The sequence below is a fragment of the Diplotaxodon limnothrissa genome, linkage group LG17 (assembly GCF_057381915.1).
Source record: "Diplotaxodon limnothrissa isolate DT_005_m linkage group LG17, D_limnothrissa_male_GT1.1, whole genome shotgun sequence".
Lineage (NCBI taxonomy): Eukaryota > Metazoa > Chordata > Actinopteri > Cichliformes > Cichlidae > Diplotaxodon > Diplotaxodon limnothrissa.
Window position 1 is genome coordinate 40,147,439 of NC_140612.1, and position 13,755 is coordinate 40,161,193.

General features: G+C 44.6%; 1 protein-coding gene across 3 annotated transcripts; it reads right to left on the reverse strand.

The window, feature by feature from the left end:
- Positions 1-1,318: 1,318 nt before the first annotated feature.
- ivns1abpa (influenza virus NS1A binding protein a) lies at positions 1,319-13,484 on the reverse strand. 3 transcript variants are annotated; one of them, XM_085375321.1, is made up of 15 exons: positions 13,309-13,484; positions 7,430-7,719; positions 7,090-7,224; positions 6,642-6,811; positions 6,473-6,548; positions 6,198-6,371; positions 5,478-5,603; positions 3,950-4,060; positions 3,286-3,427; positions 2,949-3,173; positions 2,642-2,763; positions 2,291-2,417; positions 2,067-2,198; positions 1,810-1,983; positions 1,319-1,715 (listed from the first exon to the last, which is right to left on the reverse strand). In XM_085375321.1, the coding sequence occupies exons 3-15, from the start codon at positions 7,198-7,200 to the stop codon at positions 1,453-1,455; spliced, it is 1,953 nt and encodes a 650-aa protein (XP_085231447.1). In that variant the 5' UTR covers positions 7,201-7,224; positions 7,430-7,719; positions 13,309-13,484; the 3' UTR covers positions 1,319-1,452. The 3 variants fall into 3 exon arrangements, with proteins under 3 accessions (XP_085231447.1, XP_085231445.1, XP_085231446.1); XM_085375319.1 differs by having other exon boundaries at positions 6,473-6,811; XM_085375320.1 differs by lacking the exon at positions 13,309-13,484 and having other exon boundaries at positions 6,473-6,811; positions 7,430-13,302.
- Between the last annotated feature and the right edge of the window lie 271 nt (positions 13,485-13,755).

Sequence of the window (13,755 nt, forward strand, 5' to 3'; positions counted from 1 at the left end):
ATCCCACTTTACAATGCAAGAGAAAAGTGTACAGCCACACATACTTATACTAGCCCATTTACCCCACCATACAGGTTACCAGTGACCAAGTTGTGAATTGAGTGCAGGGCAGGGATTAAACCAGCTCCAGCAGGCAGGCAGTGATACGAGGTCAGGCAGTCCTCTTTCAACACTTCCACTATCCAGAATGACTGTCGTCATCCCTTCCTGCTGATGTCTGTTAGCCAGCTTAGCATAATCTCCACTAAAAGACACTTGGGAGGGAAAAAAAAAAAAAAAAAAAAAAAAACTGGCTTAGTGTGGTAGTCACTGTGGAAAATGGTGGCAGTGAAAGCTTAGCAGTGAACAGGACACAGCAATTACTCAGGAGCAGAACTAGAGGAAGATGAGGTGGCAGCAAAAGTTAGGGTCACCTGCTGAGTCACGACTTAAAAACGATACAGTCTGTTATCGAGCGATACTTTGTTAATTACTTGATTAATGTCAGAATTTGCAAACTGATGATTCATCTCAAATCATGACACATCACGCCAAAAGAATCTGGTTTAAATGATTTATTAAGAAATGTTACAAATGTGGTCATTTTCTTGCTCTAACAATCCTTCCAGAAGAATCTGCCAATGCCTGACACTTTAAACCCAAGACGGGAAAAAAAAAAAGATTTTTAGTAAACTGCATGTCTACATACATCAATTTCTTAAGTCACAAAAACAAAAATGTAGTTAGCAGAAGCATGGTTTGTGCGTGTGTGTGCACGTGAATGCAACTAAATCTGGCACTGGTTAGAGTCAATGACTGAAGCTCTCTGCTACTACTATTTTTTTTTATTTTTAAACTGGTAAATCAGCAGTGTATAAAAAAATATAAAAAAAGGCCATCATTTAAGATCCAAAAAGCAATCCAGCTGGTTTAAAATGACACAAAAAGCCATGATAGGTGTTTATCTACTCGCACTTTTGAGTAAGGCTTCAAACTACTGACCTTTAAATGTGTGAGCAAACTTACATTTCCCCCAACAGAAATATTCTTAAATGAAAACAAAACCACTCCATACAGCCACCTTTTAAGTAACCAAAAGTCGAACGTTTCTGTGAAAACCTCAAAGGTGACAAACCTTTGAAATGTAAGGGGGGAAAAAGAAGCACTAAATGTGTTGGCATATGACAGAAATGAGGAAGAAACTAAATATATACAGCACAAAAACCATTGTATGCAATATGCAAAGGCGTCATGTTGCTTTGGGCAACAACCCCCCCACCCCCCCTACATATAAGTCGATCTTCACTGAAGACCCCTCGCCCGTCCCCCCACCCCCACACGTATCCGCTCATACACACAGATCATCACGAAACACGATTACGTCACTAAGCCTGTTAGTTTGGGGGGAAAATAAAAATAGGTGAAGCACTGAAACTCCAATCCCCTGCTCTCCCTCCTCCCGGTCTTCCCTCTTCAGTCAGAGAGGGGAGACGGGGCTTTGGCGCAGTCGTACCACTCGTCCATCTCGGGGTTGTATACCTCCACCGTGTTAAGGAACTCGTTTCCGTCGAAGCCGCCCACGGCGTAGATTGTGTCGCCCAGCATGGCCACGCCCGCATTGCTGCGAGACGATGTCATGCTGCCCAGCATCTTCCAATCGTTGCGGGCGGGGTCGTACATCTCCACACAGCGAAGAGCGTGGGTGCCGTCGAAGCCGCCAACAACAAACAGTTTGCCTATCGAGAGCCAGAGATGCCAACATCAGGGAAGTCTGACCGAGAACGGATCAGTCTGAAAGGCAGATCTAGCTTTTCGTATCTGTGGACTCACCTGCATGAACGGCGACGGCGGCCCCTCTGCGAGCCACATTCATGGGAGCTATCAGAGTCCAGGTGTTGTTCTCGGGGTTGTAGCGCTCCACGGTGTTCAGGCAATTCCACGACTCTGCCCCTCCGATCGCGTACATGAAGCCGTCCAACTCGCACACTGCTGCCTGGTGCCTCCCTGAAATCATATTTGCTTAATGAATACAGCTTTTCATCTCACCTCAGGCTGCAAAAAAGTCAAAATCCACTGTGGATACACACTGATGTTGAGGGAGGCACAGTTGGTCCAGGTTTTGGCCACAGGGTCAAAAGCGTCACAGTTCTTCAGACCCTTCTGCCCGCAGGGATCCGACCCTCCCACAACATAGAGTTTGTTGTTCAAGGAGCAGACGCCTTTAAGAGAGATGAAAGCGACGAGTTGAAGACTTCAGACACTTTTTTTCTAGACATGGAAAAAAAGTTACATGCATGCACAGTGGACCGACCTGCGTTGCAGCGATTCGTCCTCAGCTCTGGTACTTGAGTCCACTCATCAGTGCGAGGATCGTATTTCTCCCCACAGCTCAGCTCATCAGAATGTCCGTTTGAACCTCCAATCACGTAAAGCTGACCCTGCAAGAGGTCATTAGACCCTTTCACACTTCCAATTTTTGCAACATCAAGTGCCAACTAACAGAAATGTAACAAACATATTTGAACACGAGGAGTAGAGAAATACTTAAACAGGACAACTAATCCTGTTTGAACAGGTGCAGCTACGCTCCCGGGCGGATATTAAAATGTCTCTGTAATCCAGAACAAATGAACCTGAGATAAGATAAATGCTAAAACTCTACCATGAGCACGGCCATCTGGAAACGAGCCCTCGGAGTCCGCATGGGTGCGATGAAAGTCCAGCGGTCCTCCTTGGGGTCGTAACACTCGACAGTCCTCAGACACTCCTCTCTGTTGTAGCCCCCTGCAGGAACACAAAGAGGCACCACAGTCAATAACTCCCTTATATAAACTCAAAATATTAATCAGTGCAAAACCTACATGTCCAGTGAGAACAACGTGTGTACGTCTGTCCGTGCTGCACTATAACCTACAAATACACACCCCACCGACAGAGAAAGCACTAAGGCTAATGGATGATTTGCCAACCTGCTGCAATGAATTTTCCATTCAAGGCTGCGGTGCCCAGGCCGGAGCGAGCATAATGCATGGGTGAGAGCGGTTGCTCTTCGAGCTCTTCTGGCTGGGCCTCGAAGCTGAGGCTCTTCATCAAGCAGGGAGTGGCAGAGGGAGATGTCTGAGGGCTGTTGCGACCGTGCAAGAAGATCACACACAGCACACCGTCCAGCACAGCCAGACACAAGTAGTTGTTGCCTAGGAGTAAGATTAGAGATGGTTAGGCAACAAAAAGTTTGCTTTTCATGTACAGCATGTGGCGTTTATTCCACCCAAAGGCAAGTTCTGATCGCACAGTTAATGGACTTACTTGCGGTCTTCTCAGAGGCGATGTATTTCCACTCTCTCCTGGCGGTCTGCTTTGGGGCGTTTGCTGCTTGGTTGGAGGGAGACAGGCTTCCTGAAGAGCTGCAGCTCATCTGTCGCTGGTCGCTCTCCCGTACAGGTTTCTTCTGCAAGAGTATATTGCAGCTACAGAAACCAAGCTTGCACCACAGGCCCCAACAGTGGCCAACGCCAACCAATTCCATCCCAGCCTACTCTTTGATCCAGCTGCTCTAACGTAGACGTAGCATGATCTTGCCGGAGCAAGTACCAAAATCTCACCTCCCCATATCTGAAGCCAGCTACAGCAGCTACTACAGCAGTGTCAGACCACCACACAATTTAAAGGAGGCCGATAAAAACCTGAAACAGCAACTGTCCACGCTCAGCTGGCTGAGATTAGCTTAATAAACACAGAGAGCTTTTAACATATGCTCAACAGCACTGCCAGGCCGGCATCATTGGTCATGTTCTACGTTACATTAGCTCTTACATTGTGGCTAAATTATGGTACAAATGAGCCATATAGACTTTTAGCCAGAAAGGGACCATGTAGTTCTTTGATGCATGGTCAGGCACAAGCTGTATGCCGCACGCTGCCAAGCAAAGTGTGGTAGAGGCGGTGAAGCCAGGCACAAGCTGTTGAGTACCTGCACAAACTGAAGGTGGTCCTCCTCGCCACCAAACACCTCACTGTGCCCCTCAATCACCAGCCCTCCATCCACCAGCTTATGGTCAGGTGAGTAGTACAGCGTTTGCACCTGAAAGACAAACAGGAACAACACACCCATGTGGCTGTCTCCATGGCAACACACTGAGAGCCCCTTATAAGGGGGGAGGGGGGAAAAAAAAGGGGGGGGGGAGGAGAGGCAGTGCTGTAAAGAGGAGAGGGGGGAGGGACAGAGACCTGGATCTTCTGCTGTTTGAATAGAAAGGCTTCCTTTAAAGACACACATACCACCAGCACTGCACAGAGTGTGTTAGGCGTTCAAGCGCAAGAAGATATCGGCCGAATGTGACAGAGCATCTCCTTAATTTCCATCTATGAACAGAGGGAGTTGGTAAAAAAAAGAAATAATAAAATGCGAAGCTCCATCTGGAAAGATCTTCTGTGAAGAATGAAGAAGAGGAGCTGCGTGTGGCACACTTCCCACATCAGCTGCTTCAAAATTCAGCCTCTAGTTGAAGTTGTTACTGTGACAGCAGCCACAACGAGCAGGCAAATCCAGATGCCTAACAACAGTGCAGGTAAAACAACTTTGCTGGGACATAACAGATTAAATCCACCAGGAGACGCGAGCAGTCAGATGTATTCTGTCGGAGCTGCTGGAGTCACTCAGCTGCCCATCTTTAGGGCATATAAAAATAAAATAAAAGGCAAAGGATTGATGTGTGTGTATTTTAGAAAAGTTTAACATGAATTTATGTGCAGTAACGGGGTATTCAATTGCATGTATCGCTTGCGAGGGAGATGATGAACCATGTGTTCTGATAAATGTGGAAATGGGATTCATGTGCATGTATGCCATGGACAGATGGGGACACAGTGTTGTTTGGCTGCAAAGAGAAGCTGCTGAGGGGCAGTTGTGCTCCTCTCCTCCCTCCCTTTTCTCTGACTCATTACCCTGGTGGCTCAGTCCTGGCTCCTCAGTCTGGTCTCCTGCTGCTGCTAATAAACCTACAGGAGATATAAATCAACGGGGAGGAGTGCCTGTTAGTGCTGCAGCAACAAACGTGCACCTGTTCAGATAGCAAAAAGTGAAAAATCAGAATCAAGGGTCAGACCTTTGAGTGTGTGTGTGTTCATAGGAGGAGAGGAGCACCGTAATACTCAGATGGGGTTGCATGTAATCCAACCACATACCCAAAAGAGAATATTGGAAAAAACAAACAAACCAAAAATATAAAGACAAGAGCAGACAGCAGCTCTTTTGGGCTCACCTCTAATTTGTAGTAGGGTTCAGGGGTACAGAGTTTCTTACTGCAAACACTCCAACAAATCAGAGGGAACAAAAAAAGAACAATGCTGATAGAACAGCATGAAAATGGCATGCCATTTCTACTTCAGCCTCCTAATGACTTCTTAATGTCAAAAACAGGAGGAGTTAAGAGGGAGGGGAAGGGGGAAGGCAAGAATGCAGATTAGTATGAGCCGAGACGGCACACCCGGATACTGACCTCCTCCATCAGTCGTTCCAGATGGTCACCGTTCTCCCACAGGCTACGCTGCACCCAGTTGAGAACCTTCGAGTAGAGCTTGCCATTGCTGGGCAGGGTGAGGTTGTCTTCTAGCATTACCTCCAACTGTAAACACAGAGTGAGGAGGTGAAACAGGAGGCGTGCACGGCAGAAATGAAGTGAGCACGTAACAGAAAATGAATACCACGAGCTTTACTGGGTAGCTGGGAACCTCATCTTACTGAATGATTAGCATTTTGCCATTAGTTTGTTTAAAATGCCAATTTCAGCTCTTCTCTCAGCATAATGCAATCCTACAATAAAGGAAATCACATGCAGGTTTATATTCCAGCCTTACAAAGCTGGAGAGGCTCACTTTGACTCAACCACGGGGTTAATTCAGTCCAGTGTGAACAAAAGCCTCATGTTAGCCTGCTGTGCTTCACGTCCCCCACACTCAACAGGATTTGAGTGTAATGATTAAAGGGCGCACGTTCATACTGTAAGTATCGTTAATCTTGCGTTAGAGTCAGAAAGGTATAAATGTAAAGCTTAATCCTGAGTTATTTCACTAAACACTAACTGTAGCTACAGAGACATAAGACTGTTAACGGAGGCTTACAATGTATCACTTCTTCATTACAGAATGGCTCAAATGCACTTAAACAGTCAATAAATACTTAAATATTTAACTACATGTGTGATCCTTTATGCCAGTACCTTAAGGCGGGGAAGTTTAAGGAAGTCCTCCTGTTCAGACACTTCCAGTAGATGGTCTTGGATGAAGGCATCTACCTGGGACAAAAATCTAGCATCTCCCATAGAGCTGGCAAAGTTTCGAAAGGAGATGGCATTCTGGGAATCCAATTTAGACAGCAGGTAGTCGCCACAAATCTGAAGTGAGCGGAACACACTGGGATTAACTGAGGAAATAACCTTTAAGGATGATGGGGGAGAAAATTGTGACGAATGGGGCCGATGAGGAAAAAACATACCTGTTTGACTCGCTCCATTTTGAACCTTTTGGCTGCAGAGTAAACTTCCTTGACCAGCTCCTTGTCTGCCTTGAGTCTATCACACAGAAAATGCATAGTCGTTATCAACCAAAGGTTAAGAATCATAAAGAGATGGGCGTAAGGGTCAAAGGTCAGAGTTGCTACTGACTGGGCAGTATAGGCGTAGTTTAGCAAGATCTCCACAGCCTCTGGGTCCAAGTCCTCAAAAGTGACATGTGAGACTCCATGAGACTCAATGTCACTGTTAAAGATCTCAAACAGGTAGGGACTGCAGCAAGCCAGAACTGCACGGTGGGCCATGAGTTCGTGACCACACACCTGGGCAATAAAGAGAAAGAAGGGTCACTCAATCAGGATCGGGGGGGAAATGCATAAAAGATCACAGTGGGTAAAACTAATAAAGTTAAAATGAAAAGCAATTGAGTTTTTTTTTTTTTTACAACATGTATTTAAAGGTTAATCAGTGGAGTAAGTGGTCATTTGTCCTCTAGAGCACACCCTGCTCCACCTCAGCTCATAGAAGTTCACAGAATAACTCGGTGGCTTTTCTGAGAATGTGCAATGGACCATGCAAGTGTTTCTGCAATAAAGCATACCTGCAGCCTAACGTCACAGAACTGCCCGTTTTTCCTCAGGGCATTCATTTTGGCCACGGTAGAGTCCAGGAAACTTTCATCCTCAAAGATCAAATAACCGTTTTGAATCATCTTGGAAAATTTTTGACAAATTATCTAAGGAAAAAAAAAAAAGAAAAGAGAACAAAAAATATATGCATTTAGTCAAGCACTAATGAATATCTTCTGCAGTGTGAGACATGCTTTCAGGTATGCAGGATCGTAAACGCTGTCTTATTTCATTGACGACTACACCGGATTAGGATTAGGCATCTGCAACGTGCACTGTCAATTATAATCCTTGCATTAGTGGTTGTCTTACCTAATAGAGAATAATTCAAATCCAGGGAAGCACCACTGCTGAGAGCAGAACAGGAAACAAACGTAGGCACCAGGCAAAGCAGACTAAGATCCCTGTGAGAACTAAGTCTTCTTCACCCAGGGAGAGGGATGGGAAGTTGTCAGAAGAAATGCCAGCTGACCACTGAGCAGAATGGAGAGGGGAAGCAGCCACAAGGACAAACTATCAGGCTTGAAGCGACTGCAATCGAGTCCTTGGTATCCCGTTGGCTATAGAGTAGTACTTATTCTGTGTTTGTTGCACATTATAACCTGCATGGGGGAAAAAAAGGAGAAGGAAAACAGGGAGTTACGTTCTTGCTTGGTTTTTAAATGGATGCTGCATGTTCTTGGCATTCAGGCAATGTGAGCATGAGTCAGTTCCACGTGGTAAGAAAGTGAGCGCTGCAGTCCCTTCTCTTTGGAAACAAACAATCACGCAGCAGAGCTCAGTTTTCCTCAATAGTCACAAGACTGCTTACAAAATTCAATAAAAGATAAATCAGACCAGTCAATCCCATCACGTTTAAGAAACTGTTATCCCAATATCCTGTAAAGCAGGGGTCCCCAACTCCAGGCCTCGAGTGCCGGTATCCTGCAGGTTTTAGATCTCACCCTGGGTCAACACACCTGAATCACATGATTAGTTCATTACCAGGCCTCTGGAGAACTTCAAGACATGTCGAGGAGGTAATTTAGCCATTTAAATCAGCATGTTGGATCAAGGACACATCTAAAACCTGCAGGACACCGGCACTCGAGGCCTGGAGTTGCCTACCCCTGCTGTAAAGCATGGAGCCTGCAGCACTGGTAGCCAAGCACCATATACTCCTCCCTTGCAACACTCCATTTGGCTCTAAATCTCCACACCTGCTGATAAGGCCAAGCAAGACCATTTAATCCATCTCATGTCTTCAGCTTCATCTCCCCTTCTCTCCGAGGCAAGGCTCCATCAGCTCTATGTTACATGACAGGCCTACTCGGCTAGCTCCTCCCTATAGGAACCTTTATAATCAGGCACTGACCTATAAGAAAAATGCAGGAGGAAACGACTTGTGACATGTGAAGCTTCATATAATAATAATAATAATTTTTTTTAAATTTAAAAATAGCGCCCCTCAGAACACCCAAGGACACTGTACAGCAAATGCATCATATACATGTAACCCTAGTGCACAACCCCACCTACAAATCACATCACACCTAGTAAATCTCCAAAAGTTGATTCTGTTCATCTGGACGTAGCGTTTTGTGGGAGAAACGTTTTGTCACTCATCCAAGTGACGTCTTCAGTCTCAGCTGACTGCAGGTTTCCCCAAATCTTATAAACAGTACATTTGCATAATGACTGAAACCAGCCCACTGAAGGAACAATGGGCTGGGAGGTCAGTTCCGTAATCATAATTATGCAAATTCTCATGACCATTGATCAACAACCACTGACCAAAACCCACTGACCTAGTAAAGATCCTCCCCCTCAGACATTTCGATCCAATACTAAAAAACAAATTTAGACTTCACCAAAAAGTAAAGCAGAGGGATACCTAAACTGACCCCGAAACACACGATTATCCCAGTTTAACAAAAAGATTTTAACAGAAGTAAATACAGCTGTTCTACGTTTGACTTCACTGCTAACCCGATAAAGAAACAGCAAAAGACCAGACTGACAATGAGGCAGACAAACAGCATGGTCTTTGTAAGCCGCTGCTGAAATAACAACCATGTTATCCGCTGTCAGATAGTTCAGAGGAAACAAACACATTCTTTCCAAGCCAAGGTCACGTGTGAATGACACATTTGTAATAAAGGAACAAAAAGGAGAGAAAACTATTCATTTGTACTCTGCTTTTTAAAAACATTTATTTTCCAGCTAACTTTGAATAAAGTGCATGTTTGTTTTTACTGCAACATTAGAAAAGGATCAATAAAAACGGTATGAATACATAAATCAATCTTAAACTTCTATCCGATATCATTTACAATCACACTCGCAGAGCAAGTACACACATGTACTGAGCCAGATCAACAAAGTAAAAGTACTCAAATCCAGTGACCTACTAAACTCATAACCATACTGTTAGCAGTTTTATAAGAAAGTAATGGAAGGAGGATCTATTCTAAGAAGGGATTACTGTGCTTCAGGCTGTATCCAACAGTTTCTTTACCTCCACTGCAACCCACAAAGGGACGTGAATAAATTGGGACAATTCAAGTCTGAGGGACAAAATGATCATGATTAAAAAAATAATAATAAAAAAGATTAAAAAGTAATGCATTTTCCTGAAAAAGCATTACACTACTTGTCAGTCACTACTGGCTTTATTTTTTTGCAAGTGCTGGAGTGATGCTACTTGCGTGCAGTAGGGCTGGGCGATATGACCCAAAATTCATATCTCGATATTTTTTAGCTGGATGGCGATATAAGATATATCTCGATATATTTTTTTAAAGCCATAAAGTAAGAACAAAAAGAGAGTTCTTAGTCAAAGCTGTGTCCCAGATGTCACAGAGGCACTTTTATTAACATAGAGCAGATGTACATAAAATTTACTCAAAAATAAATTATGAGCATTTATTAAATAATAATGCTCCATAAATAAAAGAAAACAATGTTGTTTTTGTGCATAACAAAAAGCTCACAATTGTGCAGTCAAAATGTAAACTAAAAGACGCTGAGCACAATAACAAAGACAGATTTCACAGCTGCTCTGTTCCCAACTTCTACTGCGTGACTGACAGCCTGGAGTTTGAAATCCACTTCGCAACCACGTCTCATAACAGGTGCCATTTATGGTCCTTATACACAGTAGGGTAATATTACGTTGAAGCACAGTACGTATCACTCCGCGAGGCTCAGCCGTAATGCTCCGACAATCCATCAAGCGGTGCAGCTCCGTAGCTTACTAAAGTCGTACTAAAACATTTTTTTTGACAGATTGCTGAGCGCCGTGTTCCACATAAGATCGGTTCGCGGCCATCAAGCACAACCAGAATTCATACATAAGGCGCGCTGTCAACTTTTGAGAAAATGAAAGGATTTTAGTCCGTGCAGCACCTCTGGGCTGCATGGCGTTAGCGTGGTTAGCTCGTTAGCGTGGTTAGCTAGCTAACACATTGACGCCGTCCAGCCCCACGCACGGGGCGATGCGCAGTAACTCGTTAACGGAGATTTGCCGTGTCCATCTTGTCGCTTCCTGCAGGTGAAGCGATGGGGGAGGAGGGGGAGTTGTGTTCAGTGAAGGAGAGGCGAGGCCGAGTAACGTTGCGTAAAGACGAAAGTGGACGAAAGAGAGGCAAACTTGCGGCTCCACAAGTATAATTATAACGTAACATAGACTATATCGATATAAACGATATTGTCACATCTTATATCTCGTATAAAAATATATCGATATGTTTTAAAAACTCGATATATCGCCCAGCTCTAGCGTGCAGTATAAAAATTAAAGCCAGAAAGCATCAAGATGTGCCATGTTGCGCAACTGTTTTGTTTTTGGGAAAGAGCTCATTGGCAAATATGTGAACCTGCCAATAATGTGTGCCAAAGCACACACTGAAAAAAGCAAAGCTCGGTGGCACATTCTAGAAAATAGGCTTTTTACAAAGCAATGAACAGCACACACAGCGAGACTGGCACAGAAAGCTATAATTCAGCCCGTCTGCGTGTGGACGGAGGGCACGCTGACCTATTTTTGAGTCGTTACGCAACATCTGGCAGAAGACTCCCTGAGAAGGAACAATGCTGTGAACTCCTCCACAGGCCTGGGTCCACCACACTGGCATATTGACTCGTTTCACTTCCCTTTTTCCCACCAAGCACTTTACGCGAAACTCTGGCAGCCAAAAGCCACACCTTCAACTTTCCAGATAGTTCTTTAACAGAGTTTCCATCTTAAACCCAGCTTTCCTGACACAAGGACCTGGTGTATTTGGATAATTTTAAACCACTGACAGTTATTCTGGGAACCAGTAAATGTTTATTGTCTCAGGCTTAACAGAATATGTATGAAATTGTTGCCTGTGGCTGTCCTTTGGGGCACTTGTGTGAGCACAAGTCATGATCAAAACTTGTATCACATCAGACACTGAGCAAGCAGTAAAATAAGAAGGGGGGGGGGGGTCGGGGCGCATGGTTGATGAGCTTCAAATGCCGTTGTACAGGCAGGCTTGAAAGCCACTAAACAAAGGAGGGAGAACAATAGCCTGGAAGAGAAAGAGTGACACTGTTCCCAACTTTGTCACAGAGGACAGCTCTGAATGGATCCTCTCTCCGTTTTTCCATCTGATTAAACAGGCACAAAGAATGCTGGTAGGAAAGCTGAACAATTAATGCTTGTTAGGCAGCTCTCTTGTGGTGAAAAGAGGCACTGCTTAATATTACACCCAGTTTTCACCGTGTGGAAATTTACCGCCTGTAACACGTCGCAAAGGGAATCTAATAAGGGTGAACAACAATAACAAAAAGCACTATACACCCAGCTGCCTCTGTAGCTTATTAAAACACAGTCCTTCCTACGCTGGAACATGTCTGTAGTTGAAATCCATTCCAATAAGCTACAAGGTGAGGAGGCCGTCAAATGCATGTAAGGAGCAAACCAACCCCCTCCCCCAAGTCAACTACTGGCCATCTCATTAAAATAGCACGTCTGCAAATAAAAGCACTAATGCCTGTGAGCACAACTGATCAGACTGCATATATACGCACACACTCCATTTAGCACATACTGGACATACATTAAGGAACCCGTTAAATGTTTATTTTTAGCCCTTTCATTAAATCAGTGTGTTACTAGGGAATTTTCCACGTGACTGTTAGCTTCAGAAACCGATTAACAGCACAGTAGGTCAAATACTACCATGGCGTTAGGCAGCATGCAGCCAATGAATACCAAATGATCAAGGGTAATCAATAAGCCCCAGTGGCAAAAACGGGGCATCAGTACTGTGGCAAGACTGGTCACAGCCCACAGAATATGGCTAAACTACATGAAGGGTCAGTAAAGGACAGCGTGTCCCACCCTAACTACCTACCATTTCTCGAAGGGTAAATCTTGCAATTTGATTTAAAGTACGTATGTTTGTCTCGTCGCTATTATGCAGTGCCATTCAATAACCCCCCTCTCTCCTTCACTCTAGCGAGAGGAAACCACCACCAGGGCCATGATGTCTGGCGATGATCCAGAAGTCATATAGCCACTAAATACAATCCCGCCACCGGAAACTGAGTCGGGAAAGGGACCCCCCCCACCCGCCCTAAAGTACCAGATTAGGTTAAATCGATTTTTTTTCTCCAAAGACTACAAAGGAAGACTATACAAATACCTCTGCATTTACGCGACCTAGGCATGGGCATGCAGGTGGAATGAACGGAATGAGCTAGGAAGTCACGGAGAGATGGATCCGAGGGAAGCGCATGTTAGCCTTTTTTTAAGCTAGCAACCGCTTCCTAGCTCGGTAACCACGGGGCAGCTACACCAACAATAAATTCAGACACTGTGTTTTATTCAGTAATTACATCTAAAATAACAATACTCTTATGTTACCGGTCAGTGTTAGCTTATTGTAGTCATCAGTAACGCCAACCTGAAAGCTGCGGCCGGGGTAAATTGTCCGCGACTCTCCGCTACGAGGGAGCATTGCGCGGCATTTTCAGCGGTTGTCGCACAAACCCGATAAATGCGAAAATTGCCATTTATCTTAAGCTCCAAAATACACATCTAAGAGTCGTTTTACGGCCGTGCTAGTGCCCAATAACCCATACAACGGCTTCACCACGCGTTAACAGCTGACTACACGTCGAAGCCATCAAGCAACATCAGTTCATCTCTGAATTATTTTTAAGAGAGAGAACAGTCTTACCTGAGGCGTTTGATAACAAATGATATGAGACATATTTAATGCGAATTCAGACTTGGTGGAGTCGAGCTGGAGAAAAGACGCAACGCGGCTACAGGCACGGCGTGTGGAGCTAACGGTAGGTCTTTTCTTCCTCAGTAAAGGACCGTCGACACACAGTCAAACTTCGACTGTCTCTGTGCCAGAATGGCCGAGCAGCGCTAAAATGAGAACGCGCGCTCACGAGAACCGCCACTCCGCCCCCCGCGTCACCGAGAGTGGGCGGTCCTTAACGCCCACTGTGAAAATGATGAAATCCAGGTTGTAGCGAAGCGCGGTGGATTATTAGAAACACACTGAGAAAGACGGTTTTATTTATTTTTATTTTATTTATTCGTTATTAATTTATTCATGAAACATTTTAATATTTCTTTAATAACTAGTCCTAAAAACTCTTTTAAAAAGGCTCAT

Bases quoted from the DNA above. Each gene is read 5' to 3' on its own strand.
- ivns1abpa (XM_085375319.1), bottom strand. From the start codon at position 7,200: ATGATTCAAAACGGTTATTTGATCTTTGAGGATGAAAGTTTCCTGGAC. The intron at 6,372-6,472 runs GTATGTTTTTTC...CGCTCACTTCAG, and splicing joins AAATGGAGCGAGTCAAACAG to ATTTGTGGCGACTACCTGCT. The intron at 4,061-5,477 runs GTCAGTATCCGG...TTTGTCTTTCAG, and splicing joins TGGAACGACTGATGGAGGAG to GTGCAAACGCTGTACTACTC.